At 39.3% G+C, this 26,450-nt stretch overlaps 5 protein-coding genes and 1 pseudogene across 5 annotated transcripts; all 6 read right to left on the bottom strand.

Moving 5' to 3' along the window:
- Positions 1-73: 73 nt before the first annotated feature.
- On the bottom strand, positions 74-1,723 carry LOC145016441 (DEAD-box ATP-dependent RNA helicase 18-like). Its single transcript, XM_078974755.1, has 4 exons — positions 1,406-1,723; positions 1,067-1,309; positions 738-993; positions 74-153 (listed from the first exon to the last, which is right to left on the bottom strand). Exons 1-4 carry the CDS (start codon positions 1,673-1,675, stop codon positions 74-76), a joined length of 849 nt encoding a protein of 282 aa, XP_078830881.1. The 5' UTR covers positions 1,676-1,723.
- A 223-nt stretch (positions 1,724-1,946) lies between these two features.
- LOC145016439 (DEAD-box ATP-dependent RNA helicase 18-like) lies at positions 1,947-3,596 on the bottom strand. The gene is made up of 4 exons (XM_078974754.1): positions 3,279-3,596; positions 2,940-3,182; positions 2,611-2,866; positions 1,947-2,026 (listed from the first exon to the last, which is right to left on the bottom strand). The coding sequence occupies exons 1-4, from the start codon at positions 3,546-3,548 to the stop codon at positions 1,947-1,949; spliced, it is 849 nt and encodes a 282-aa protein (XP_078830880.1). The 5' UTR covers positions 3,549-3,596.
- A 223-nt stretch (positions 3,597-3,819) lies between these two features.
- LOC145016438 (DEAD-box ATP-dependent RNA helicase 18-like) lies at positions 3,820-5,469 on the bottom strand. The gene is made up of 4 exons (XM_078974753.1): positions 5,152-5,469; positions 4,813-5,055; positions 4,484-4,739; positions 3,820-3,899 (listed from the first exon to the last, which is right to left on the bottom strand). Exons 1-4 carry the CDS (start codon positions 5,419-5,421, stop codon positions 3,820-3,822), a joined length of 849 nt encoding a protein of 282 aa, XP_078830879.1. The 5' UTR covers positions 5,422-5,469.
- Positions 5,470-5,692: 223 nt separating this feature from the next.
- Positions 5,693-7,342, bottom strand: LOC145016437 (DEAD-box ATP-dependent RNA helicase 18-like). Its single transcript, XM_078974752.1, has 4 exons — positions 7,025-7,342; positions 6,686-6,928; positions 6,357-6,612; positions 5,693-5,772 (listed from the first exon to the last, which is right to left on the bottom strand). Exons 1-4 carry the CDS (start codon positions 7,292-7,294, stop codon positions 5,693-5,695), a joined length of 849 nt encoding a protein of 282 aa, XP_078830878.1. The 5' UTR covers positions 7,295-7,342.
- Positions 7,343-7,565: 223 nt separating this feature from the next.
- Positions 7,566-9,215, bottom strand: LOC145016436 (DEAD-box ATP-dependent RNA helicase 18-like). Its single transcript, XM_078974751.1, has 4 exons — positions 8,898-9,215; positions 8,559-8,801; positions 8,230-8,485; positions 7,566-7,645 (listed from the first exon to the last, which is right to left on the bottom strand). Exons 1-4 carry the CDS (start codon positions 9,165-9,167, stop codon positions 7,566-7,568), a joined length of 849 nt encoding a protein of 282 aa, XP_078830877.1. The 5' UTR covers positions 9,168-9,215.
- Positions 9,216-10,067: 852 nt separating this feature from the next.
- On the bottom strand, positions 10,068-11,087 carry LOC145016435 (DEAD-box ATP-dependent RNA helicase 18 pseudogene; annotated as a pseudogene).
- Positions 11,088-26,450: the final 15,363 nt, after the last annotated feature.

The following is a 26,450-nucleotide window of genomic DNA, read 5'->3' as shown; positions in this document are numbered from 1 at the left end:
TTGTCATGTAGTGAACTGTTATGTTTGGAGGCTTTTATTTTCCAATTGTGGTTAATTTGTCCGGGCATGGGATTCATGTTAGTTGTTCATCATGTTGTTTATACAATGATGTTGATGAATCTATCGACCATCTTATCTTTTCGTACGTATATGCTAAAAATGAAATAATGTCCATATATATTCAATTAGGGATACATTCACTAATTATATGGAACATTACACTCCGACGAGGTTAAACACCTCAAAACGAGCGTTTGGAGTGACCAGGGTGACATCTACGGACGTGTATTGGTACTACGGACTTGGGACTTGATTTTACTCCCCAAGAGTAAACATTTAAGTGAGTTTACAGCCATAAAACACACACATACATGAGTTTACAGCCATAAACTCATGTTGGTGTCATTTTGAGGGATTAATGGCTTGATTGGACTTGGGGATTGTTGGAATGAATATCTAAAATGCCTTGGAATGGATTAAATGAGTTTATACCACTTAGAAGGGAGTTTACAGCCACAAACTTGGAGTTTACGACCATAAACTCACCCATGGTCAAGAATGATTAATTTGAGCTACAAAGGACAATCACATGTGATTCTAACTAATTTTCTAAGGCTTGGTATCAATTTTTGGCTTCAAATAACACCTTTATATGAGTTTACAGCCCAGATGCATACCCTATGGCCGTAAACTCTAATATGGTTAAGAATTTTTTTTTTGATGCTTAAAACAATCACATGTGATTCTAGGAATGTGAAGGCCTGAAGGTGTTTTTGATGAGGTTGCTGCATGTTCTAATGATTTTGTTTCTGCACGAACTTCAACTCTTACATGATTCCTTAATCCTGCTTTTGATAGTTCTTCAACAGCTTCAGTTTGAGTAGCTGAAAAAAGACCAGTTCTACGAAGCTTTGGTAAGCGAGATATAATAGAATTTATCTGCTTTTGAAACCCCATATCCAGTAGTCTATCAGCTTCATCCAAAATCAAAATCTGTAAACCCACAAAGTTGTTTCTAGAATTAGTTTACAAAGAGGATATAGATGATCATGAATGGGAAGAGAACAATCGCCTCAAGATTACGAAAATCCAAGATATCCATGCGTTCCATTATGTCATGTAGTCTTCCAGGTGTGCCTATTAACAAATTCGCTCCTTCGTCTTCAATTTTCTTCATGTCTACTTTAACTTCTGATCCCCCAACGAGAAGCATTGGCTTAACATCTGACAGTGATGAAATAAACGGTTGTGCAACATGGAATATTTGTGATGATAATTCTCTCGTTGGAGATATGATAATTCCCAGGACCTATAGACACCGAAACGATTAAGCACCAGAAAGCCAATTCACCACAAAAGCTAAGAGCTATAGTTGGGTATGTATGTATTAGGGGTTAGGAGGTACCTGATGAGGTTTAACAGACGTTGTGCGACGGAGGATCTCGACGAGTGGAACAACGAATGCTAGGGTTTTGCCCGAACCGGTGGCGGCGTCGACCGCGACATCCTTGTAGCTGCATAACAAGGGTATAGTGGCTGCCTGAACGGGAGTGCAGAAATCGAAGCCTGAAGTAGAGAGGGCGTCGAGGACTTCATCGGAAAGCGGCGGATTGAGGTCGGAGAAACGAGTATCAGTTAATGCTCTGTTTGGATTCGAAGATTCCGTTGACGCCATGGCTGTTTGGGTTAACGGCGGTGGACGGGGAGGAAGAAAAGGGTTTGGGTTTATGGTATTTAAACGAATCCCCTGGTTTCTTAAAAATGTTGCAGTTTACATCCATATACTTTTGTTTTTTTATTTATTGTACTCATAATATACAGAAATGTTAGAATTTAATCCTTAAAGTTTTTGTTGATGCTATACAAAATAACTTTGTCATGTAGTGAACTGTTATGTTTGGAGGCTTTTATTTTCCAATTGTGGTTAATTTGTCCGGGCATGGGATTCATGTTAGTTGTTCATCATGTTGTTTATACAATGATGTTGATGAATCTATCGACCATCTTATCTTTTCGTACGTATATGCTAAAAATGAAATAATGTCCATATATATTCAATTAGGGATACATTCACTAATTATATGGAACATTACACTCCGACGAGGTTAAACACCTCAAAACGAGCGTTTGGAGTGACCAGGGTGACATCTACGGACGTGTATTGGTACTACGGACTTGGGACTTGATTTTACTCCCCAAGAGTAAACATTTAAGTGAGTTTACAGCCATAAAACACACACATACATGAGTTTACAGCCATAAACTCATGTTGGTGTCATTTTAAGGGATTAATGGCTTGATTGGACTTGGGGATTGTTGGAATGAATATCTAAAATGCCTTGGAATGGATTAAATGAGTTTATACCACTTAGAAGGGAGTTTACAGCCACAAACTTGGAGTTTACGACCATAAACTCACCCATGGTCAAGAATGATTAATTTGAGCTACAAAGGACAATCACATGTGATTCTAACTAATTTTCTAAGGCTTGGTATCAATTTTTGGCTTCAAATAACACCTTTATATGAGTTTACAGCCCAGATGCATACCCTCTGGCCGTAAACTCTAATATGGTTAAGAATTTTTTTTTTGATGCTTAAAACAATCACATGTGATTCTAGGAATGTGAAGGCCTGAAGGTGTTTTTGATGAGGTTGCTGCATGTTCTAATGATTTTGTTTCTGCACGAACTTCAACTCTTACAGGATTCCTTAATCCTGCTTTTGATAGTTCTTCAACAGCTTCAGTTTGAGTAGCTGAAAAAAGACCAGTTCTACGAAGCTTTGGTAAGCGAGATATAATAGAATTTATCTGCTTTTGAAACCCCATATCCAGTAGTCTATCAGCTTCATCCAAAATCAAAATCTGTAAACCCACAAAGTTGTTTCTAGAATTAGTTTACAAAGAGGATATAGATGATCATGAATGGGAAGAGAACAATCGCCTCAAGATTACGAAAATCCAAGATATCCATGCGTTCCATTATGTCATGTAGTCTTCCAGGTGTGCCTATTAACAAATTCGCTCCTTCGTCTTCAATTTTCTTCATGTCTACTTTAACTTCTGATCCCCCAACGAGAAGCATTGGCTTAACATCTGACAGTGATGAAATAAACGGTTGTGCAACATGGAATATTTGTGATGATAATTCTCTCGTTGGAGATATGATAATTCCCAGGACCTATAGACACCGAAACGATTAAGCACCAGAAAGCCAATTCACCACAAAAGCTAAGAGCTATAGTTGGGTATGTATGTATTAGGGGTTAGGAGGTACCTGATGAGGTTTAACAGACGTTGTGCGACGGAGGATCTCGACGAGTGGAACAACGAATGCTAGGGTTTTGCCCGAACCGGTGGCGGCGTCGACCGCGACATCCTTGTAGCTGCATAACAAGGGTATAGTGGCTGCCTGAACGGGAGTGCAGAAATCGAAGCCTGAAGTAGAGAGGGCGTCGAGGACTTCATCGGAAAGCGGCGGATTGAGGTCGGAGAAACGAGTATCAGTTAATGCTCTGTTTGGATTCGAAGATTCCGTTGACGCCATGGCTGTTTGGGTTAACGGCGGTGGACGGGGAGGAAGAAAAGGGTTTGGGTTTATGGTATTTAAACGAATCCCCTGGTTTCTTAAAAATGTTGCAGTTTACATCCATATACTTTTGTTTTTTTATTTATTGTACTCATAATATACAGAAATGTTAGAATTTAATCCTTAAAGTTTTTGTTGATGCTATACAAAATAACTTTGTCATGTAGTGAACTGTTATGTTTGGAGGCTTTTATTTTCCAATTGTGGTTAATTTGTCCGGGCATGGGATTCATGTTAGTTGTTCATCATGTTGTTTATACAATGATGTTGATGAATCTATCGACCATCTTATCTTTTCGTACGTATATGCTAAAAATGAAATAATGTCCATATATATTCAATTAGGGATACATTCACTAATTATATGGAACATTACACTCCGACGAGGTTAAACACCTCAAAACGAGCGTTTGGAGTGACCAGGGTGACATCTACGGACGTGTATTGGTACTACGGACTTGGGACTTGATTTTACTCCCCAAGAGTAAACATTTAAGTGAGTTTACAGCCATAAAACACACACATACATGAGTTTACAGCCATAAACTCATGTTGGTGTCATTTTGAGGGATTAATGGCTTGATTGGACTTGGGGATTGTTGGAATGAATATCTAAAATGCCTTGGAATGGATTAAATGAGTTTATACCACTTAGAAGGGAGTTTACAGCCACAAACTTGGAGTTTACGACCATAAACTCACCCATGGTCAAGAATGATTAATTTGAGCTACAAAGGACAATCACATGTGATTCTAACTAATTTTCTAAGGCTTGGTATCAATTTTTGGCTTCAAATAACACCTTTATATGAGTTTACAGCCCAGATGCATACCCTCTGGCCGTAAACTCTAATATGGTTAAGAATTTTTTTTTTGATGCTTAAAACAATCACATGTGATTCTAGGAATGTGAAGGCCTGAAGGTGTTTTTGATGAGGTTGCTGCATGTTCTAATGATTTTGTTTCTGCACGAACTTCAACTCTTACAGGATTCCTTAATCCTGCTTTTGATAGTTCTTCAACAGCTTCAGTTTGAGTAGCTGAAAAAAGACCAGTTCTACGAAGCTTTGGTAAGCGAGATATAATAGAATTTATCTGCTTTTGAAACCCCATATCCAGTAGTCTATCAGCTTCATCCAAAATCAAAATCTGTAAACCCACAAAGTTGTTTCTAGAATTAGTTTACAAAGAGGATATAGATGATCATGAATGGGAAGAGAACAATCGCCTCAAGATTACGAAAATCCAAGATATCCATGCGTTCCATTATGTCATGTAGTCTTCCAGGTGTGCCTATTAACAAATTCGCTCCTTCGTCTTCAATTTTCTTCATGTCTACTTTAACTTCTGATCCCCCAACGAGAAGCATTGGCTTAACATCTGACAGTGATGAAATAAACGGTTGTGCAACATGGAATATTTGTGATGATAATTCTCTCGTTGGAGATATGATAATTCCCAGGACCTATAGACACCGAAACGATTAAGCACCAGAAAGCCAATTCACCACAAAAGCTAAGAGCTATAGTTGGGTATGTATGTATTAGGGGTTAGGAGGTACCTGATGAGGTTTAACAGACGTTGTGCGACGGAGGATCTCGACGAGTGGAACAACGAATGCTAGGGTTTTGCCCGAACCGGTGGCGGCGTCGACCGCGACATCCTTGTAGCTGCATAACAAGGGTATAGTGGCTGCCTGAACGGGAGTGCAGAAATCGAAGCCTGAAGTAGAGAGGGCGTCGAGGACTTCATCGGAAAGCGGCGGATTGAGGTCGGAGAAACGAGTATCAGTTAATGCTCTGTTTGGATTCGAAGATTCCGTTGACGCCATGGCTGTTTGGGTTAACGGCGGTGGACGGGGAGGAAGAAAAGGGTTTGGGTTTATGGTATTTAAACGAATCCCCTGGTTTCTTAAAAATGTTGCAGTTTACATCCATATACTTTTGTTTTTTTATTTATTGTACTCATAATATACAGAAATGTTAGAATTTAATCCTTAAAGTTTTTGTTGATGCTATACAAAATAACTTTGTCATGTAGTGAACTGTTATGTTTGGAGGCTTTTATTTTCCAATTGTGGTTAATTTGTCCGGGCATGGGATTCATGTTAGTTGTTCATCATGTTGTTTATACAATGATGTTGATGAATCTATCGACCATCTTATCTTTTCGTACGTATATGCTAAAAATGAAATAATGTCCATATATATTCAATTAGGGATACATTCACTAATTATATGGAACATTACACTCCGACGAGGTTAAACACCTCAAAACGAGCGTTTGGAGTGACCAGGGTGACATCTACGGACGTGTATTGGTACTACGGACTTGGGACTTGATTTTACTCCCCAAGAGTAAACATTTAAGTGAGTTTACAGCCATAAAACACACACATACATGAGTTTACAGCCATAAACTCATGTTGGTGTCATTTTAAGGGATTAATGGCTTGATTGGACTTGGGGATTGTTGGAATGAATATCTAAAATGCCTTGGAATGGATTAAATGAGTTTATACCACTTAGAAGGGAGTTTACAGCCACAAACTTGGAGTTTACGACCATAAACTCACCCATGGTCAAGAATGATTAATTTGAGCTACAAAGGACAATCACATGTGATTCTAACTAATTTTCTAAGGCTTGGTATCAATTTTTGGCTTCAAATAACACCTTTATATGAGTTTACAGCCCAGATGCATACCCTCTGGCCGTAAACTCTAATATGGTTAAGAATTTTTTTTTTGATGCTTAAAACAATCACATGTGATTCTAGGAATGTGAAGGCCTGAAGGTGTTTTTGATGAGGTTGCTGCATGTTCTAATGATTTTGTTTCTGCACGAACTTCAACTCTTACAGGATTCCTTAATCCTGCTTTTGATAGTTCTTCAACAGCTTCAGTTTGAGTAGCTGAAAAAAGACCAGTTCTACGAAGCTTTGGTAAGCGAGATATAATAGAATTTATCTGCTTTTGAAACCCCATATCCAGTAGTCTATCAGCTTCATCCAAAATCAAAATCTGTAAACCCACAAAGTTGTTTCTAGAATTAGTTTACAAAGAGGATATAGATGATCATGAATGGGAAGAGAACAATCGCCTCAAGATTACGAAAATCCAAGATATCCATGCGTTCCATTATGTCATGTAGTCTTCCAGGTGTGCCTATTAACAAATTCGCTCCTTCGTCTTCAATTTTCTTCATGTCTACTTTAACTTCTGATCCCCCAACGAGAAGCATTGGCTTAACATCTGACAGTGATGAAATAAACGGTTGTGCAACATGGAATATTTGTGATGATAATTCTCTCGTTGGAGATATGATAATTCCCAGGACCTATAGACACCGAAACGATTAAGCACCAGAAAGCCAATTCACCACAAAAGCTAAGAGCTATAGTTGGGTATGTATGTATTAGGGGTTAGGAGGTACCTGATGAGGTTTAACAGACGTTGTGCGACGGAGGATCTCGACGAGTGGAACAACGAATGCTAGGGTTTTGCCCGAACCGGTGGCGGCGTCGACCGCGACATCCTTGTAGCTGCATAACAAGGGTATAGTGGCTGCCTGAACGGGAGTGCAGAAATCGAAGCCTGAAGTAGAGAGGGCGTCGAGGACTTCATCGGAAAGCGGCGGATTGAGGTCGGAGAAACGAGTATCAGTTAATGCTCTGTTTGGATTCGAAGATTCCGTTGACGCCATGGCTGTTTGGGTTAACGGCGGTGGACGGGGAGGAAGAAAAGGGTTTGGGTTTATGGTATTTAAACGAATCCCCTGGTTTCTTAAAAATGTTGCAGTTTACATCCATATACTTTTGTTTTTTTATTTATTGTACTCATAATATACAGAAATGTTAGAATTTAATCCTTAAAGTTTTTGTTGATGCTATACAAAATAACTTTGTCATGTAGTGAACTGTTATGTTTGGAGGCTTTTATTTTCCAATTGTGGTTAATTTGTCCGGGCATGGGATTCATGTTAGTTGTTCATCATGTTGTTTATACAATGATGTTGATGAATCTATCGACCATCTTATCTTTTCGTACGTATATGCTAAAAATGAAATAATGTCCATATATATTCAATTAGGGATACATTCACTAATTATATGGAACATTACACTCCGACGAGGTTAAACACCTCAAAACGAGCGTTTGGAGTGACCAGGGTGACATCTACGGACGTGTATTGGTACTACGGACTTGGGACTTGATTTTACTCCCCAAGAGTAAACATTTAAGTGAGTTTACAGCCATAAAACACACACATACATGAGTTTACAGCCATAAACTCATGTTGGTGTCATTTTGAGGGATTAATGGCTTGATTGGACTTGGGGATTGTTGGAATGAATATCTAAAATGCCTTGGAATGGATTAAATGAGTTTATACCACTTAGAAGGGAGTTTACAGCCACAAACTTGGAGTTTACGACCATAAACTCACCCATGGTCAAGAATGATTAATTTGAGCTACAAAGGACAATCACATGTGATTCTAACTAATTTTCTAAGGCTTGGTATCAATTTTTGGCTTCAAATAACACCTTTATATGAGTTTACAGCCCAGATGCATACCCTCTGGCCGTAAACTCTAATATGGTTAAGAATTTTTTTTTTGATGCTTAAAACAATCACATGTGATTCTAGGAATGTGAAGGCCTGAAGGTGTTTTTGATGAGGTTGCTGCATGTTCTAATGATTTTGTTTCTGCACGAACTTCAACTCTTACAGGATTCCTTAATCCTGCTTTTGATAGTTCTTCAACAGCTTCAGTTTGAGTAGCTGAAAAAAGACCAGTTCTACGAAGCTTTGGTAAGCGAGATATAATAGAATTTATCTGCTTTTGAAACCCCATATCCAGTAGTCTATCAGCTTCATCCAAAATCAAAATCTGTAAACCCACAAAGTTGTTTCTAGAATTAGTTTACAAAGAGGATATAGATGATCATGAATGGGAAGAGAACAATCGCCTCAAGATTACGAAAATCCAAGATATCCATGCGTTCCATTATGTCATGTAGTCTTCCAGGTGTGCCTATTAACAAATTCGCTCCTTCGTCTTCAATTTTCTTCATGTCTACTTTAACTTCTGATCCCCCAACGAGAAGCATTGGCTTAACATCTGACAGTGATGAAATAAACGGTTGTGCAACATGGAATATTTGTGATGATAATTCTCTCGTTGGAGATATGATAATTCCCAGGACCTATAGACACCGAAACGATTAAGCACCAGAAAGCCAATTCACCACAAAAGCTAAGAGCTATAGTTGGGTATGTATGTATTAGGGGTTAGGAGGTACCTGATGAGGTTTAACAGACGTTGTGCGACGGAGGATCTCGACGAGTGGAACAACGAATGCTAGGGTTTTGCCCGAACCGGTGGCGGCGTCGACCGCGACATCCTTGTAGCTGCATAACAAGGGTATAGTGGCTGCCTGAACGGGAGTGCAGAAATCGAAGCCTGAAGTAGAGAGGGCGTCGAGGACTTCATCGGAAAGCGGCGGATTGAGGTCGGAGAAACGAGTATCAGTTAATGCTCTGTTTGGATTCGAAGATTCCGTTGACGCCATGGCTGTTTGGGTTAACGGCGGTGGACGGGGAGGAAGAAAAGGGTTTGGGTTTATGGTATTTAAACGAATCCCCTGGTTTCTTAAAAATGTTGCAGTTTACATCCATATACTTTTGTTTTTTTATTTATTGTACTCATAATATACAGAAATGTTAGAATTTAATCCTTAAAGTTTTTGTTGATGCTATACAAAATAACTTTGTCATGTAGTGAACTGTTATGTTTGGAGGCTTTTATTTTCCAATTGTGGTTAATTTGTCCGGGCATGGGATTCATGTTAGTTGTTCATCATGTTGTTTATACAATGATGTTGATGAATCTATCGACCATCTTATCTTTTCGTACGTATATGCTAAAAATGAAATAATGTCCATATATATTCAATTAGGGATACATTCACTAATTATATGGAACATTACACTCCGACGAGGTTAAACACCTCAAAACGAGCGTTTGGAGTGACCAGGGTGACATCTACGGACGTGTATTGGTACTACGGACTTGGGACTTGATTTTACTCCCCAAGAGTAAACATTTAAGTGAGTTTACAGCCATAAAACACACACATACATGAGTTTACAGCCATAAACTCATGTTGGTGTCATTTTGAGGGATTAATGGCTTGATTGGACTTGGGGATTGTTGGAATGAATATCTAAAATGCCTTGGAATGGATTAAATGAGTTTATACCACTTAGAAGGGAGTTTACAGCCACAAACTTGGAGTTTACGACCATAAACTCACCCATGGTCAAGAATGATTAATTTGAGCTACAAAGGACAATCACATGTGATTCTAACTAATTTTCTAAGGCTTGGTATCAATTTTTGGCTTCAAATAACACCTTTATATGAGTTTACAGCCCAGATGCATACCCTCTGGCCGTAAACTCTAATATGGTTAAGAATTTTTTTTTTGATGCTTAAAACAATCACATGTGATTCTAGGAATGTGAAGGCCTGAAGGTGTTTTTGATGAGGTTGCTGCATGTTCTAATGATTTTGTTTCTGCACGAACTTCAACTCTTACAGGATTCCTTAATCCTGCTTTTGATAGTTCTTCAACAGCTTCAGTTTGAGTAGCTGAAAAAAGACCAGTTCTACGAAGCTTTGGTAAGCGAGATATAATAGAATTTATCTGCTTTTGAAACCCCATATCCAGTAGTCTATCAGCTTCATCCAAAATCAAAATCTGTAAACCCACAAAGTTGTTTCTAGAATTAGTTTACAAAGAGGATATAGATGATCATGAATGGGAAGAGAACAATCACCTCAAGATTACGAAAATCCAAGATATCCATGCGTTCCATTATGTCATGTAGTCTTCCAGGTGTGCCTATTAACAAATTCGCTCCTTCGTCTTCAATTTTCTTCATGTCTACTTTAACTTCTGATCCCCCAACGAGAAGCATTGGCTTAACATCTGACAGTGATGAAATAAACGGTTGTGCAACATGGAATATTTGTGATGATAATTCTCTCGTTGGAGATATGATAATTCCCAGGACCTATAGACACCGAAACGATTAAGCACCAGAAAGCCAATTCACCACAAAAGCTAAGAGCTATAGTTGGGTATGTATGTATTAGGGGTTAGGAGGTACCTGATGAGGTTTAACAGACGTTGTGCGACGGAGGATCTCGACGAGTGGAACAACGAATGCTAGGGTTTTGCCCGAACCGGTGGCGGCGTCGACCGCGACATCCTTGTAGCTGCATAACAAGGGTATAGTGGCTGCCTGAACGGGAGTGCAGAAATCGAAGCCTGAAGTAGAGAGGGCGTCGAGGACTTCATCGGAAAGCGGCGGATTGAGGTCGGAGAAACGAGTATCAGTTAATGCTCTGTTTGGATTCGAAGATTCCGTTGACGCCATGGCTGTTTGGGTTAACGGCGGTGGACGGGGAGGAAGAAAAGGGTTTGGGTTTATGGTATTTAAACGAATCCCCTGGTTTCTTAAAAATGTTGCAGTTTACATCCATATACTTTTGTTTTTTTATTTATTGTACTCATAATATACAGAAATGTTAGAATTTAATCCTTAAAGTTTTTGTTGATGCTATACAAAATAACTTTGTCATGTAGTGAACTGTTATGTTTGGAGGCTTTTATTTTCCAATTGTGGTTAATTTGTCCGGGCATGGGATTCATGTTAGTTGTTCATCATGTTGTTTATACAATGATGTTGATGAATCTATCGACCATCTTATCTTTTCGTACGTATATGCTAAAACCATTTGGAAGTGGCTTGGAGCGTGGTGTGGTGTTCTCCTTGTGAAACCTTGCAATCTTGTTGAGCTTCTTGAGGTGTTGAAGTCTAAAAAAGGTTAGCTTTGATTTACTTTACTCTTTGGTTAATTTGGAAGGCGCGGGACAAGCTCCAGTTTAGAAAGGAGAGAATTGCTCCTCTAAAAACACAATTAATTACTTCTATTTTCCTATTCTTTTCCATCTTTATCCACAAACTAAAGAATGTCACTAGTGAACCAATAAATAGAAGAAAACATTTCGTTTCAACTTTGAGGCGTTAATCATGTATGTGTATAATGAATAAAGTTATTATATTTTTTCTTAAATTTTATCTAATAAAAAAGAAAAGGAAAGATATGGAAAGGAATAGGAAAATAAAAGTAATTAATTGTGTTTTTGAGTTTGAGAAAAATGAATATTCTCAGGTTACAAGGAAATAGAAGGAAATCAATATTTTTTACATTTATGTTCTTTCATTGGAAAGAAACTATGGGTAAAAAGATAATTTATGTATATTTCTTTCACTTCCTTTTTTTAATCCACCTAAAAGTGAGCAGATTGTTACATACTCAAATTCAGTACTACTTCTTGTCAATACGACGTATTGAGGCCCCCCATGAAACCTTGATATCAATCCTCCCAGATTACGCATGCCAAACTGGTTTCGTCCTATCATGGGCTTGCTTACTAGAAAATGCTACAAATGGAGTGAAGTTTCTGGATCTACTCTCTTCTTCTTGATTCCTCAAGCTTCTTCTTCTTCTTCCACAAGCTTCAAATGCACAATTTTTCTCTCAAAAAATGACTCACAAGCTCACACAAGGCAATAAGGTTTGGGACTTGGAGGCTTTAAATGAGGCCAACCTTTGGAGGTTAAGGTGTTTAAATAGGGAGCTAAACCCTAAAAATTAGGGTTTCACTCTGCTGGTCCTACTCGTCGAGTTGAGTCTCTCAACTCATCGAGTAGACTTACATCCCGCATCCAAATTCCATTTGTACTCGATGAGTTTGGGGCTCCAACTCGTTGAGTTTCCATACAAAAGTGAATAAATTTTGATTTAAAATACATACCAGGAACCGATCGTTACGAATCTCCCCAATTATTTTAGACTTAGTCCTCGAAGTCTGTTGCGTCTGGAAATTGCTCTTGGTAGTGCTCCCTCATCTCATCCTCCGGCTCCCATGTCCATTACAAGCCCTTGCGGTACTATCACTGCACCTTCACCAACTCTAACCACTTGTTCCTCAGATCCTGATTCTTCCTGTCGAGGATGGCTATTGGTCGCTCAATGTAATTCAGGCTGTCATCCACCTGAATATCCTCTAAAGGCACCACTGTAGAGTCATCTACCAAGAACTTTTGCACCCAGGAGACATGAAAGGTCTTGTGGATTTGACTAAGTTCGGCCGGTTGATCCCATCGATATGCAAATCAGCCCACTCGGGCCAATACCTTGAACGGACCAATGTATCTGGGGCCTAACTTGCCTCGTTTCCTGAACTGGATGACAACTTTACAATGTGACACCTTCAGGGGAACCATATCTCCTACCTGAAACTCCATGTCTGATCGACGTCTGTCGGCGTAACTCTTTTGTCAACTCTAGGTTGTCTAGAGTCTACTCCGGACCTGTTGGGTCTTCTTTGTTGTCTTAAGTACCACTTCGGTACTCCCCATGACCCTCTGCCCAACCTCACCCCAACATATCGGGGTTTTGCACTTCCTCTTATAAAGCATCTCGAAGGTAGGGCGATCGATGTTGGCGTGGTAGTTGTTATTGTAGGAAAACTTTGCCAAGGGAAGGTAGGTACCCCAGCTACCACCGAAATCTAAAACGCATGCCCGTAGCATATCCTTCAAAGTCTGGATGGTATGATCACTCTGACCATCCGTTTGTGGGTGAAAAGTCATTCTAAAGTGCAGATGAGTACCCAACTCGTCATGGAATTTCTTCCAAAATCTGGAAGTCAACCGTACATCTCGGTGAGAAATCACTGAAACTGGCACCCTGTGTCGAGCTACTACCTCCCTGATGTAGATGTCAGCCAGTTCTCAACCGAAATGCTCTCCTGGATCGAAATGAAATGGGCACTCTTGGTCAGTCGATCCACGATGACCCAAATCGAATCCACTCCCCGTGCGTTCGTGGGAAGCTTAGTGATGAAATCCATAGTAATGTCCTACCATTTCCACATCGGGATATCCAACGACTGCTTTTTGCCATGAGGTCTCTGGTGTTCGGCCTTGACCTCCTGCAAGTCAAGCACCTCTCAACGTACCAGGTTATATCCTGCTTCATGAAGGGCTACCAGTAATCAGGACGAAAATCTCTATACATCTTCGTCGCCCCGGGATGAATGGAAAATTTGGACTTGTATGCCTCCTCCATTAGGATCTAGCGCACACCACCCGCGTACTAAACCCACACTCTACGATGGAATGTCAACAACCCGCAACTATCATAGTCGAAGGAGGAAATCTGACTCATGATACGCTCACTCTTTCGGTGTTCCTCCTTCATAGCCTCCTGTTGGGCCTCTCGGATCCACTCCAAAAGCGGAGTCACTACTATCATACTCAGGCAAATATCTATGATCGGGGCTGCAAATGCCTTGCGGCTAAGTGCATCGACCACAACATTGGCCTTCCCTGGGTGGTAGAGGATCTCACAATCGTAATCCTTCACCACGTCCAACCATCGTCGCTGCCTTATGTTCAGGTTTGGCTGATCCATCAGATACCTCAGGCTCTTGTGGTCTGTGTATGGTACAATGGACCCGTAGAGGTAGTGTCGTTAAATCTTGAGGGCGAAAACAACCGCCCCCAACTCCAGATCATCTGTCGGGTAATTCGCCTTGTGAGGCTTCAACTGCCTTGAGGCGTAGGCGATGACGTGCCCCCTTTTGCATCAACTGCACCCAAACCCGAAATGGACGCATCACAGTATACTACAAAATACTCTGCGCCCTCTGGTAGGGCTAAGATCGGTGCCTCGCACAGCCTCTACCTCAAAGTCTCGAACATTGTCTAATGCTCATGCCCCCAACGAAAGACAACGACCTTCTCCATCAGTCAGGTCAGGGGTACCGCTATCTTGGATAAATCCTGAATGAATCTACGATAATAGCATGCTAAATCGAGGAAACTCTGAATCTCGGATGGAGACTTCGAAACCTCCCATCTCATCATGGCCTCCACTTTGGCCGGGTCAACCAAAATATCATTCTGGTTGACAAGGTACCCCAAAAGCTGCACCTCGCGCAACCAAAACTCGCACTTGGAGAACTTGGTGGACAAACTCTCATTCCTCGGGGTATCTAACACCTCTGGCAAGTGCTCCTGGTGTTGGTCCTGTGCCTTGGAGTAAACCAAAATGTCATCAATAAAGACTATCACAGACCGATCCAACATCGGTCTGCATACACGGTTCATGAGTTCCATGAATGTGGCAGGAGCATTGGTGAGCCTAAAGGGCATCACCATGAACTCATAATGGTCGTAACAAGTTCGGAAAGCAGTCTCGTGTACATCCTCATCTCTGACTTGCATCTGGTGATAGCCTGAACGCAAATCTATCTTGGAAAACCAAGATGCCCCCTAAAGTTGGTCGAATAGATTGTCAATCTTTGGGAGTATGTAACAGTTCTTCATCGTTACCTTGTTCAGCTCCCGGTAATCTATACACATCTAATGTGACCCGTCCTTCTTCTTCACAATTAGGATCAGGGATCCCCAAGGCAAACTGCTCGGCCTGATAAATACCTTGTCTAACAGCTCATGTAGTTCTGTAGAAAACTCTTTCATCTCAGTAGGAGCCAACCGGTATGGTGCCTTGGCTATCGGATCCACACCCGAAACTAGGTTAATCCTAAACTCCACTTGTCTCTCCGAAGGTATTGCAGGCAACTCCTCCCGGAAAACATCTGGATACTCCCTCACAGCTGGTAAATCGCTCACAGTCGCCTAACCCACATCCCAGGTATCCATAACATAGGCGACATAACCTGTGCAACCCTGCTGAAGGTAGCGCCTAGCCCTCACCATTGAACACAAAGTTGGCTCGCGCTGCGACCTCTCTCCGTGTATCACCAGCTTTCCCCCACTTGGGGTCCTGACACAAACCAACTGCTACTCGCAATCGATCATCGCCCCATTAGGGCTCAACCAATCCATGCCTATGATGACCTTGCTCCCACGCAAAGGTATGGGAACCAAATCCATGAGGTAAGGCTCGTTATACATCCTCAAGACACAATCTCTGTAAACCTATGATGCTCGGACGGATCAGTCATCCGCAATCTCGACTTCTAAAGGACAGTCCAACAAGCCTGAAGACTCAACAAACCTCTTGTTGAGTGCAAGAGATACGAACGATTGGGTCGCCCCCGAGTCAAATAACACCTGTACTTGGATGTCGTTCACATGGAATGATCCCGTCACCACATTCGGTGTGGCACACGCCTCCTCGGCAGTCAACTGGAAGGCTCGACTCCGCACCACTGGAGCATCTGTCTTGCGCTGTAGGCCATCTGTAATCTGCAAGGTTGCTGGATCTGGCACCGCTAGTGGCGCTCCTGATGTCAATCTCGGGCAGTTGGCCTTTTTATGACCCCTCTGTAAGGTTGAACCTTATTATATGATGATGTTTGAAACTGATCACTCAGCATCATCATATATTTCAGCGTCAGCATCAGCATCAGCGTCATCATATAAACTGTTCAGTATATGTAATTTCTTTAATGTAACAGATTTAGTATTTATCTTGTTTCCATAGTTATCGTATATTAGTTAGCTGGAACATCCCTGATTTGTAGGGATTGTCTATAATAGTTCTATATAATCTTTTGTACTGGTTTGTGAAGAGGTTGTCTGTGACAACCGTCAAATTTCGGTCAAGTCAAAGTCAACTAAAGTCAGCAAGTCAAACCGTTCGACTCAATTTGCCCATGAGTACTAAAATTCACACTATGAAACTTCTACATAACTCTCTATTCTAATGAGAAATCATTTTATGACCCCCATTTGCGAAGTTGAGTATTTATTTCCAAAAATGCGAAACTCCAGGGACAATATTTGAAATCTTCTGTTTTCTTCCCCAATTCGCATTCTACTGTGAAATACTTCGCATTTTCATTCTTACACCCTTCGCATCCCTTCGCATTTTAACCTAATTAATCAAATGCGATTCACAAAATTTTCATTCCAAAAATGCGAAACTCCAGGGACAATAATTGAAATCTTCTGTTTTCTTCCCCAATTCGCATTCTACTGTGAAATACTTCGCATTTTCATTTTTACACCTTTCGCATCCCTTCGCATTAATCACCTTCGCATTTTAACCAAATAAATCAAATGCGATTCACAAAATTTTCATTCCAAAAATGCGAAACTCCAGGGACAATAATTGAAATCCTGTTTTCTTCCCCAATTCGCATTCTACTGTGAAATACTTCGCATTTTCATTTTTACACCCTTCGCATCCCTTCGCATTAATCACCTTCGCATTTTAACCAAATAAATCAAATGCGATTCACAAAATTTTCATTCCAAAAATGCGAACACAGTTTAGTTCTTGAACTCTAAACTTGCGAAATCAAAAATTCATATGTTGAACCCATATGCGAATATTAACCCAATTGACTTCAAATTGATTCATAGATGCGAACACTCGATTGTTTTACTTTCGCAAAATGAGCAGCAACAACTCCACAATCGAGTTTTTAAATTCTTGCAAACAACAATTTCATAGTCCTTGACTTCGCGTTTTTCTTCACGAATCATCCCTCAATCATCAATCCAATTGCGAATCAAAACTCATATGTTCTTGCTTTATCGATTCATCGACTACACTCATACAAATGCGAACAATACTTAATTTCAAAATCGATTGAAACTTATAGCAAAGCTAAATCCAACTTCGCATTCAAAGCAGTGTTATTGATCCGCAGTCACAAGCAACCACCCCACACCCACTCTATGACCAGCCATACCTCCCCACCTTACCTATGTCACTTCAATGTTCCCTTACACTCAAATTTCACTCACTCCCACGTTTTTGAGCTGGAACAATCAACCACACTCCTCATTTTCTCTCATTTCTCTCATTCCACTAAGTAACGAACATCATTTTTTTCTCTCAAACTCTTCTACACAAATTTTCGAGATCCAAGGCTGGATTCAAGTGTTCTTCCACACTTAATTCTCGAAAACCTTCAAGGCATCTCCAAGTGTTCTTGAATTAAACACTTCCATTCTTCCACAATCATCTACTGAAATCACTCAAGGTGAGTTCATACCCCTACATTTTCATGTTTTCTCAAGTTTTCAGGGGGGGGATACAAGTTAAAACACTAAGAACATAACTAGATTTTTCTAACAGCCTTCATCAGAAAAGTTCAACTCCATTCACGGACTGTTTTGGGCATCTTAAACATTTTTGTTTTCAAAACTGTACAAGGTGCAACTAGTTCAAGTTTTTAGCTTTAAAATGGCTACTTGCACATCTCCATACGATTTTTCTACAATTTATGGTGATTTTTACAAAACTGCCTATCATTTCAAACAACAATCCGGACCAGTCTGTGATTATGGACTTTTTCACCCAAGTTAGAAGTCATTATAAATTGTGATAAAAATTATGAGCAAACTAGACACATTTTGTGAACTCTCAGAATTTACGGATCTAGTTTTCGACTTCGTATGATTTTTCTATGATTTTTCAAAACAGGGCAGAATTGCTAAATTTTGCCAACAGCATGTAAATATCATAACACTTTGTATTATGTTGAGCAAAGTGTATAATCATAAGTTTTAATGTTTGAATGTGTTTCCTAGTTAGTTTATCATTATGAACTGAAACTAAGACATTCATATTAAATATTATTCATTCATTTTGGGACACGTATTATTAAACTATAAAAAGTATAGTTTGATAAATTCACAACACTAATACATTTCCATAAAAGAATTCATACATACTACATACATTTTTAGATAAACTATAATAGGTATAGTTTATGATACATCACTCTACGCACTCGTACAAGAAGGGTACATTCATACAAGAAAGATTTCTATTCGCACACATTTCACGTAAATTTATTAAGCTATGGTTCAATAAATTCACAACACTAATACTTTTCCATAAAGGAGTTCATACATAGTACATACATTTTAGATAAACTATAATAGGTATAGTTTATGATACATCACTCTACGCACTCGTACAAGAAGGGTACATTCATACAAGAAAGATTTCTATTCGCACACATTTCACGTAAATTTATTAAGCTATGGTTCAATAAATTCACAACACTAATACATTTCCATAAAAGAATTCATACATACTACATACATTTTTAGATAAACTATAATAGGTATAGTTTATGATACATCACTCTACGCACTCGTACAAGAAGGGTACATTCATACAAGAAAGATTTCTATTCGCACACATTTCACGTAAATTTATTAAGCCATGGTTCAATAAATTCACAACACTAATACATTTCCATAAAAGAATTCATACATACTACATACATTTTTAGATAAACTATAATAGGTATAGTTTATGATACATCACTCTACGCACTCGTACAAGAAAGGTACATTCATACAAGAAATATTTATATTCACACACAATTAACGTAAACTTGTTACCCTATATTGTGAGTTTCTCTATTTTTCGATCTCTATCTCTCTATCTCCCCGTACGTCCGAGTGCGGGATATAATTCCTGGTAGTTATAATCAGAATCTCCTTGAGGGAGAACGTGATACTTGTATATAGATCTATATTGGGTTTGACACCCCACACCTTTCTGCTAGCTACAGTTGGACCTGCAGGTCTACGGGTGACAAATGTCATTTTATTTTTCGCGACACTGAGAACGTCGTGGCAGGTTCACATAGTCATAGTATGATTATAACGGCTCACATAGGGAACAATCCATAAGTTTAAACTTGTTATCCTATATTGTGAGTTTCTCTATCTTTTCTTTCTCTCTATCTCTCTATCTCCCCGTACGTCCGAGTGCGGGATATAATTCCTGGTAGTTATAATCAGAATCTCCTTGAGGGAGAACGTGATACTTGTATATAGATCTATATTGGGATTGACACCCCACACCTTGCTGCTAGCTACAGTTGGACCTGCAGGTCTACGGGTGACAAATGTCATTTTATTTTTCGCGACACTGAGAACGTCGTGGCAGGTTCACATAGTCATAGTATGATTATAACGGCTCACATAGGGGACAATCCATAAGTTTACGGGATTTTATTTTTAAAACCTAAATGAGTTTTATGTCGATTTAAAATCACCTTTTTATCTCTATGAGTACAGATATTACTGTACACCTTTGGTTTTGGTAGTTACGACTACACATCATTTGAAACCACATTTATACTTTTAAGTATGGTCAATACTTGTATTACTCGGTCCTCTAATTTAGGGCTACATATAGATAATGTATTAACAAACATGAGAACGTACAGAAATTTCGTTTAATTCAAAAGCGTCCATGTCCATTTAAATACATAACATTTTCTACCAATAAGAAGGGTTACTTATACATTTTGGTCTTCAGTCGTAGAACGACATTACACAGGTTTTAAAGAAAATATCGGGTTTTCTGGATACATACTCTAACGTTTTTTTTTTAGGAAAACGATTTACTGTTCTAACGAAATCTCTTATGAACTCACCAACCTTTGTGTTGACACTTTTCAAAACTACTCGTATTCTCAGGAATTCAGTGAAAACAGGAAATCAACAACGTTTTGAGGATGGGACGATAAATCGTCAAACAGTTCATTTTGTATTATAATGTAATTGATGTGAATTATGTAAACTTGTGCTTTGATGTAACGTTTTCAATTATATTTGTGTTGGTTGTTTTTACTTTGAGCACTATTATACTCATTGTTGTGATACTCTACATGAAGTCCTCCACCCCCGGACGTTTCCGCCATCCTTGGTTTGGGGGTGTGACAGATTGGTATCAGAGCATTGTTTATAGTGAACTCAGTATATCAAACCACATAAGATATACAAACTATAAATGCATTGGGACTAAGTCTCTGATTTAAAGTTTCAAAACAACCATACTTTTAGAAATAAATAGTTTCTTATAAAAGGTATACATGCATACATACATATTAAAGTCAGCACCACTCTAGAATAAAAGAAAAGTAATGATTGTTGAATATCACAGGTAAGCTCGGGGATGTATGGTCAGTCTTGGGAGTGGCATAGCCTGATCAACTATGCTGGTCCGAGGAGTGATTAGCACATGCCCAAGAATAGTTGTGATACGGCAACAAGTCTAAAAACTTACCAACACTACCACAATGAGAACATAAGAATAGAACATGAGTTTAAAATACTATAGGAGTATTTTGTTATATCATAATTTATATGAAAAGTAAATAGATCCTCAATGATAGGTCTATAGTCCCTAGGTGGATACCTTAAGGTTATATATAACTTAGAAATTATAGACTTAGAATTTGTGGTCATTACTTTACTTCCTTTTCCTTGTTTGGATGTGGACTTAGAGTGGGATCACTTATTCAAAGGTCTATCGTATCGTGTTATATGTAATTAGTATGCACTATGTCATTATAGAAGTAACTAATAAGGATTACCCCCTATAAGTAATTGATAATAGAGTTAGACGCATAGTACTTAACTCCTCCACTTCTACTCTCGCAAATACGGCCTAGCAAAAATCCTACTCACCGGACGATCCTTACTTTCCTAATCCGAACTCGAGGAATGGTGAATGATTATGAGAAGAATCATAAGCGGGACCGGAGGTAATCAATCCTCCATGCATAGCAAGGGTTCCGTGAACCGTTTCGACTATAACGAAACCGTGAACCGTTGGGCAATCGTGATCGAGGGTTGAATGTCGACAACAATGAAAACAACCACCATGTGGAGACCAACGAGGGTGCTATGACCTCAACCACGGGGGACCGACGGACAGAGCCCTCCCGGCAAGGACCCGGCAGATCGCGATGATCATGGATCAAAACAGGAAGACTACAATCTGAGTTCAGAAAACTGCACGCTACTATAAACCCCACCATCTCATGTACCGGTGACTCAGAATTATACTACTATTCCCGAGACCAACTCTCTTTTTAGGACCTTATCGCAACTCGTGAAGAGGAAAGAGAGTAACAGGGTAGGACACACATCATTCAAAGAAAGGATGATTGTAGCCAGGCGTTGATTGGCAAAGCTACAAAATTGCATCGACCTTGCCTCAGGCATCACAAGGGATGGATCATCGTGAGTAGAGTTCATGCCGCTCACCAGACCTGGTAAATTAGCTCCATAAGTACGCGTTGGTGCTACTCTATTGTAAGTAAAATCACGACACTACAAACTAAATGGTCATACTAATCGAGGAAACTATCTATTATCAAAACCCGCCCATGCACAAATGTGAAGTAGACCTGCATCGAGGTCAGAATTTTCACTGAAACCACGATTTCTAGAGTCATATTAACAAGATGGGTTTAGGACGTACCTAACAGACTCGAAGGACTATTTAGCCTTAATTATATAATTAAGCATACATCAATAGGAGCATTACTTGTAAGTTGTAATGACCTTGTCCATACATCGGGGTTAATTTAAAATCAAAATACTTAAGTCTTGAAATAGAAAATTCCATCCTGGCTCCGATTACATGTCTAGTATTAAGGGTTGAGTGGGGTCACCCACTCGACAAATTTCACGATGTCAATTTTCATACAACAATCATATACCGCTCGATCGTAAGGAGACCTTCCAGGAGTCATGATATCAAGTATCATTACTGGCTATCGAAAACACACCCGCTACCAGTGCTAGACACTGTGGTATGAAATCATCTACAATAATCATAACATTAAACAAAACGGAACACACAGAAAAGAAATACAGGACACTCTATCACTCTAGTGATCTCTTCCTTCGAATACAACTTATCTCCTGCTATCTAAAAAGATAGTGTTGTCGTATTCCAATTTTGATTGATATTGCCCTCGTCTTCTTGATTAAACGACTATAAAAAGGGGCTTTTCGCCTAACCCTTGATTATCGAAACTATAGTCTCTCGTAAACACCCAGCACGGACCTTTGGGTCGTCTCTCGCTGTGGAGCTCCAAAACACGCACCAGAGGAGTGTCATACTTCCCGAAGCTTTATCACATGTATATACAGGAGACCTTCGGGAATGTCACGCATGTAGCTGACAAGGTTCAAGCATAGAAGCTTGGGACAGATAGAGTACGAGTCCTGCCATGAGCTTTGGGCTAAGGTTGCCCAGAAGGACGAGTAAATCCCCTACCTTTCAAAAAAAAAAAAAAAAAAAAAAAAAAAAAGGTCATAGTCGTGTGGACCAAACCCACATACTTCCTACCGAGCTACAAGAGCTGTCGGGTCAAACGTGTCGAACTACTCAACAATGAAATTGAAGAACCAAGTTTCTCACCCTGAAAAGCTCTCATCTTATTTTTCAAATTAGAAAGACAAATTGCCCATGATTCCATCGATTTCAGAGGCCCCGACAACATCTCTATAGAAACCTTTACTATCTACCTCGCATTGACGAATAGGCCGGCCAACCTCAAGAGACGAGGTACCCTTCAGGAATTGGACCTGAGATCTGAATATCACCAGTCACGAGTATTGAAGAAAGATATCTGAGAACGATCCTCCAATTTCGATAAGAACGCTGAAAGTTCGTTGTGATAACCCTCGGATAGGACCAGATCCACTCGTTGGATTCATGAACGTAATAAATAGGATATACCCTTCTTGCTAGGATCAACTCATCATCGTCATTGCAAATGACTTACTTATCTACCCTCGTAGTAAGAAGGAAACCAAGGAGAGCAGCTACAACAAACCACAGAAGAAATACGATAAGAGAAGTATTTCCCGAAGTTCTCCAGATACGAGTTTAGGAATTGAGGAGTTCAATTCCCAAGACACATCATTACCCAGGGTGGAAATTCATAAGGAACCTTTCAATCGATCAAAACCATAGAGAAACAGTCAGCACCGAAGGCGTTAGCAGAAATACGCCAAGATTCTGGGTCTTGCTGACCTACTGTCTTAGTTCCTTTGGAACTTCTCGAAAAATACGAAACCCCTCCCAACTTTGACCCTAAAGGGAGCAACCCGTGACAGGAAGAGAAACAAGAAGAAGAAACCTCTAGAACTCCGGTATGACCGACCGAATTCCTCTAGAAACACTCACTCTGGGAAGGCTTAGTACGCTTCGGAAAGCATGGAAAGCCAATACCCCAAATAATTGTGTCTTTCGAGATTCTTGTCAGAATCAGCCCTGTAACTCGCTCCTTCAATCTACTCCCGCGAGTTTAGTAAAGTACGCTCTACCCAACACGTCCCAAAGTTACAAGAAGTACCTATCCGACAGGACTCTTGCAATTCCCCTCGACGAGATCGAGTTCCACAAGAGCCTCACCTTCTCAGAAGAACCATGGTGACCATGGAACGAGGTCAAGCGGATGAAACAACGCCACTTCCCATTAGTGAAAGTTCGCTGGAATATTAACCACGGACCTAGAGTCACATGGGAGGGCGTGAGTCAGTCGAGTAAGAAGTATCCTCACTTCTCAGCTTGATTATTCATGCCTACTCCTTTCCTAAATTCAAATTTCGGGACGAAATTCCCTCTAACGGGGGGATGATGTGACAACCGTCAAATTTCGGTCAAGTCAAAGTCAACTAAAGTCAGCAAGTCAAACCGTTCGACTCAATTTGCCCATGAGTACTAAAATTCACACTATGAAACTTCTACATAACTCTCTATTCTAATGAGAAATCATTTTATGACCCCCATTTGCGAAGTTGAGTATTTATTTCCAAAAATGCGAAACTCCAGGGACAATATTTGAAATCTTCTGTTTTCTTCCCCAATTCGCATTCTACTGTGAAATACTTCGCATTTTCATTCTTACACCCTTCGCATCCCTTCGCATTTTAACCTAATTAATCAAATGCGATTCACAAAATTTTCATTCCAAAAATGCGAAACTCCAGGGACAATAATTGAAATCTTCTGTTTTCTTCCCCAATTCGCATTCTACTGTGAAATACTTCGCATTTTCATTTTTACACCTTTCGCATCCCTTCGCATTAATCACCTTCGCATTTTAACCAAATAAATCAAATGCGATTCACAAAATTTTCATTCCAAAAATGCGAAACTCCAGGGACAATAATTGAAATCCTGTTTTCTTCCCCAATTCGCATTCTACTGTGAAATACTTCGCATTTTCATTTTTACACCCTTCGCATCCCTTCGCATTAATCACCTTCGCATTTTAACCAAATAAATCAAATGCGATTCACAAAATTTTCATTCCAAAAATGCGAACACAGTTTAGTTCTTGAACTCTAAACTTGCGAAATCAAAAATTCATATGTTGAACCCATATGCGAATATTAACCCAATTGACTTCAAATTGATTCATAGATGCGAACACTCGATTGTTTTACTTTCGCAAAATGAGCAGCAACAACTCCACAATCGAGTTTTTAAATTCTTGCAAACAACAATTTCATAGTCCTTGACTTCGCGTTTTTCTTCACGAATCATCCCTCAATCATCAATCCAATTGCGAATCAAAACTCATATGTTCTTGCTTTATCGATTCATCGACTACACTCATACAAATGCGAACAATACTTAATTTCAAAATCGATTGAAACTTATAGCAAAGCTAAATCCAACTTCGCATTCAAAGCAGTGTTATTGATCCGCAGTCACAAGCAACCACCCCACACCCACTCTATGACCAGCCATACCTCCCCACCTTACCTATGTCACTTCAATGTTCCCTTACACTCAAATTTCACTCACTCCCACGTTTTTGAGCTGGAACAATCAACCACACTCCTCATTTTCTCTCATTTCTCTCATTCCACTAAGTAACGAACATCATTTTTTTCTCTCAAACTCTTCTACACAAATTTTCGAGATCCAAGGCTGGATTCAAGTGTTCTTCCACACTTAATTCTCGAAAACCTTCAAGGCATCTCCAAGTGTTCTTGAATTAAACACTTCCATTCTTCCACAATCATCTACTGAAATCACTCAAGGTGAGTTCATACCCCTACATTTTCATGTTTTCTCAAGTTTTCAGGGGGGGGATACAAGTTAAAACACTAAGAACATAACTAGATTTTTCTAACAGCCTTCATCAGAAAAGTTCAACTCCATTCACGGACTGTTTTGGGCATCTTAAACATTTTTGTTTTCAAAACTGTACAAGGTGCAACTAGTTCAAGTTTTTAGCTTTAAAATGGCTACTTGCACATCTCCATACGATTTTTCTACAATTTATGGTGATTTTTACAAAACTGCCTATCATTTCAAACAACAATCCGGACCAGTCTGTGATTATGGACTTTTTCACCCAAGTTAGAAGTCATTATAAATTGTGATAAAAATTATGAGCAAACTAGACACATTTTGTGAACTCTCAGAATTTACGGATCTAGTTTTCGACTTCGTATGATTTTTCTATGATTTTTCAAAACAGGGCAGAATTGCTAAATTTTGCCAACAGCATGTAAATATCATAACACTTTGTATTATGTTGAGCAAAGTGTATAATCATAAGTTTTAATGTTTGAATGTGTTTCCTAGTTAGTTTATCATTATGAACTGAAACTAAGACATTCATATTAAATATTATTCATTCATTTTGGGACACGTATTATTAAACTATAAAAAGTATAGTTTGATAAATTCACAACACTAATACATTTCCATAAAAGAATTCATACATACTACATACATTTTTAGATAAACTATAATAGGTATAGTTTATGATACATCACTCTACGCACTCGTACAAGAAGGGTACATTCATACAAGAAAGATTTCTATTCGCACACATTTCACGTAAATTTATTAAGCTATGGTTCAATAAATTCACAACACTAATACTTTTCCATAAAGGAGTTCATACATAGTACATACATTTTAGATAAACTATAATAGG

This window comes from Lactuca saligna, chromosome 9, assembly GCF_052625555.1.
Source record: "Lactuca saligna cultivar CGN05327 chromosome 9, ASM5262555v1, whole genome shotgun sequence".
NCBI classification, from domain to species: Eukaryota; Viridiplantae; Streptophyta; class Magnoliopsida; order Asterales; family Asteraceae; genus Lactuca; species Lactuca saligna.
The sequence above is the reverse complement of the archived record's forward strand: the minus strand, read 5'-3'. Positions and strand labels throughout refer to the sequence as shown.

What these genes read in the sequence shown, in the direction of transcription:
- LOC145016441 (XM_078974755.1), bottom strand. Translation starts at nt 1,675, where the DNA reads ATGGCGTCAACGGAATCTTCGAATCCAAACAGAGCATTAACTGATACT. An exon ending in TTCGTAATCTTGAGGCGATT is followed by an intron (nt 994 to 1,066) that starts GTTCTCTTCCCA and finishes GTGGGTTTACAG; the next exon opens with ATTTTGATTTTGGATGAAGC. An exon ending in TCACATTCCTAGAATCACAT is followed by an intron (nt 154 to 737) that starts GTGATTGTTTTA and finishes TTTCATTTTTAG; the next exon opens with CATATACGTACGAAAAGATA.
- LOC145016439 (XM_078974754.1), bottom strand. Translation starts at nt 3,548, where the DNA reads ATGGCGTCAACGGAATCTTCGAATCCAAACAGAGCATTAACTGATACT. An exon ending in TTCGTAATCTTGAGGCGATT is followed by an intron (nt 2,867 to 2,939) that starts GTTCTCTTCCCA and finishes GTGGGTTTACAG; the next exon opens with ATTTTGATTTTGGATGAAGC. An exon ending in TCACATTCCTAGAATCACAT is followed by an intron (nt 2,027 to 2,610) that starts GTGATTGTTTTA and finishes TTTCATTTTTAG; the next exon opens with CATATACGTACGAAAAGATA.
- LOC145016438 (XM_078974753.1), bottom strand. Translation starts at nt 5,421, where the DNA reads ATGGCGTCAACGGAATCTTCGAATCCAAACAGAGCATTAACTGATACT. An exon ending in CGTCTGTTAAACCTCATCAG is followed by an intron (nt 5,056 to 5,151) that starts GTACCTCCTAAC and finishes CGGTGTCTATAG; the next exon opens with GTCCTGGGAATTATCATATC. An exon ending in TCACATTCCTAGAATCACAT is followed by an intron (nt 3,900 to 4,483) that starts GTGATTGTTTTA and finishes TTTCATTTTTAG; the next exon opens with CATATACGTACGAAAAGATA.
- LOC145016437 (XM_078974752.1), bottom strand. Translation starts at nt 7,294, where the DNA reads ATGGCGTCAACGGAATCTTCGAATCCAAACAGAGCATTAACTGATACT. An exon ending in TTCGTAATCTTGAGGCGATT is followed by an intron (nt 6,613 to 6,685) that starts GTTCTCTTCCCA and finishes GTGGGTTTACAG; the next exon opens with ATTTTGATTTTGGATGAAGC. An exon ending in TCACATTCCTAGAATCACAT is followed by an intron (nt 5,773 to 6,356) that starts GTGATTGTTTTA and finishes TTTCATTTTTAG; the next exon opens with CATATACGTACGAAAAGATA.
- LOC145016436 (XM_078974751.1), bottom strand. Translation starts at nt 9,167, where the DNA reads ATGGCGTCAACGGAATCTTCGAATCCAAACAGAGCATTAACTGATACT. An exon ending in CGTCTGTTAAACCTCATCAG is followed by an intron (nt 8,802 to 8,897) that starts GTACCTCCTAAC and finishes CGGTGTCTATAG; the next exon opens with GTCCTGGGAATTATCATATC. An exon ending in TTCGTAATCTTGAGGCGATT is followed by an intron (nt 8,486 to 8,558) that starts GTTCTCTTCCCA and finishes GTGGGTTTACAG; the next exon opens with ATTTTGATTTTGGATGAAGC.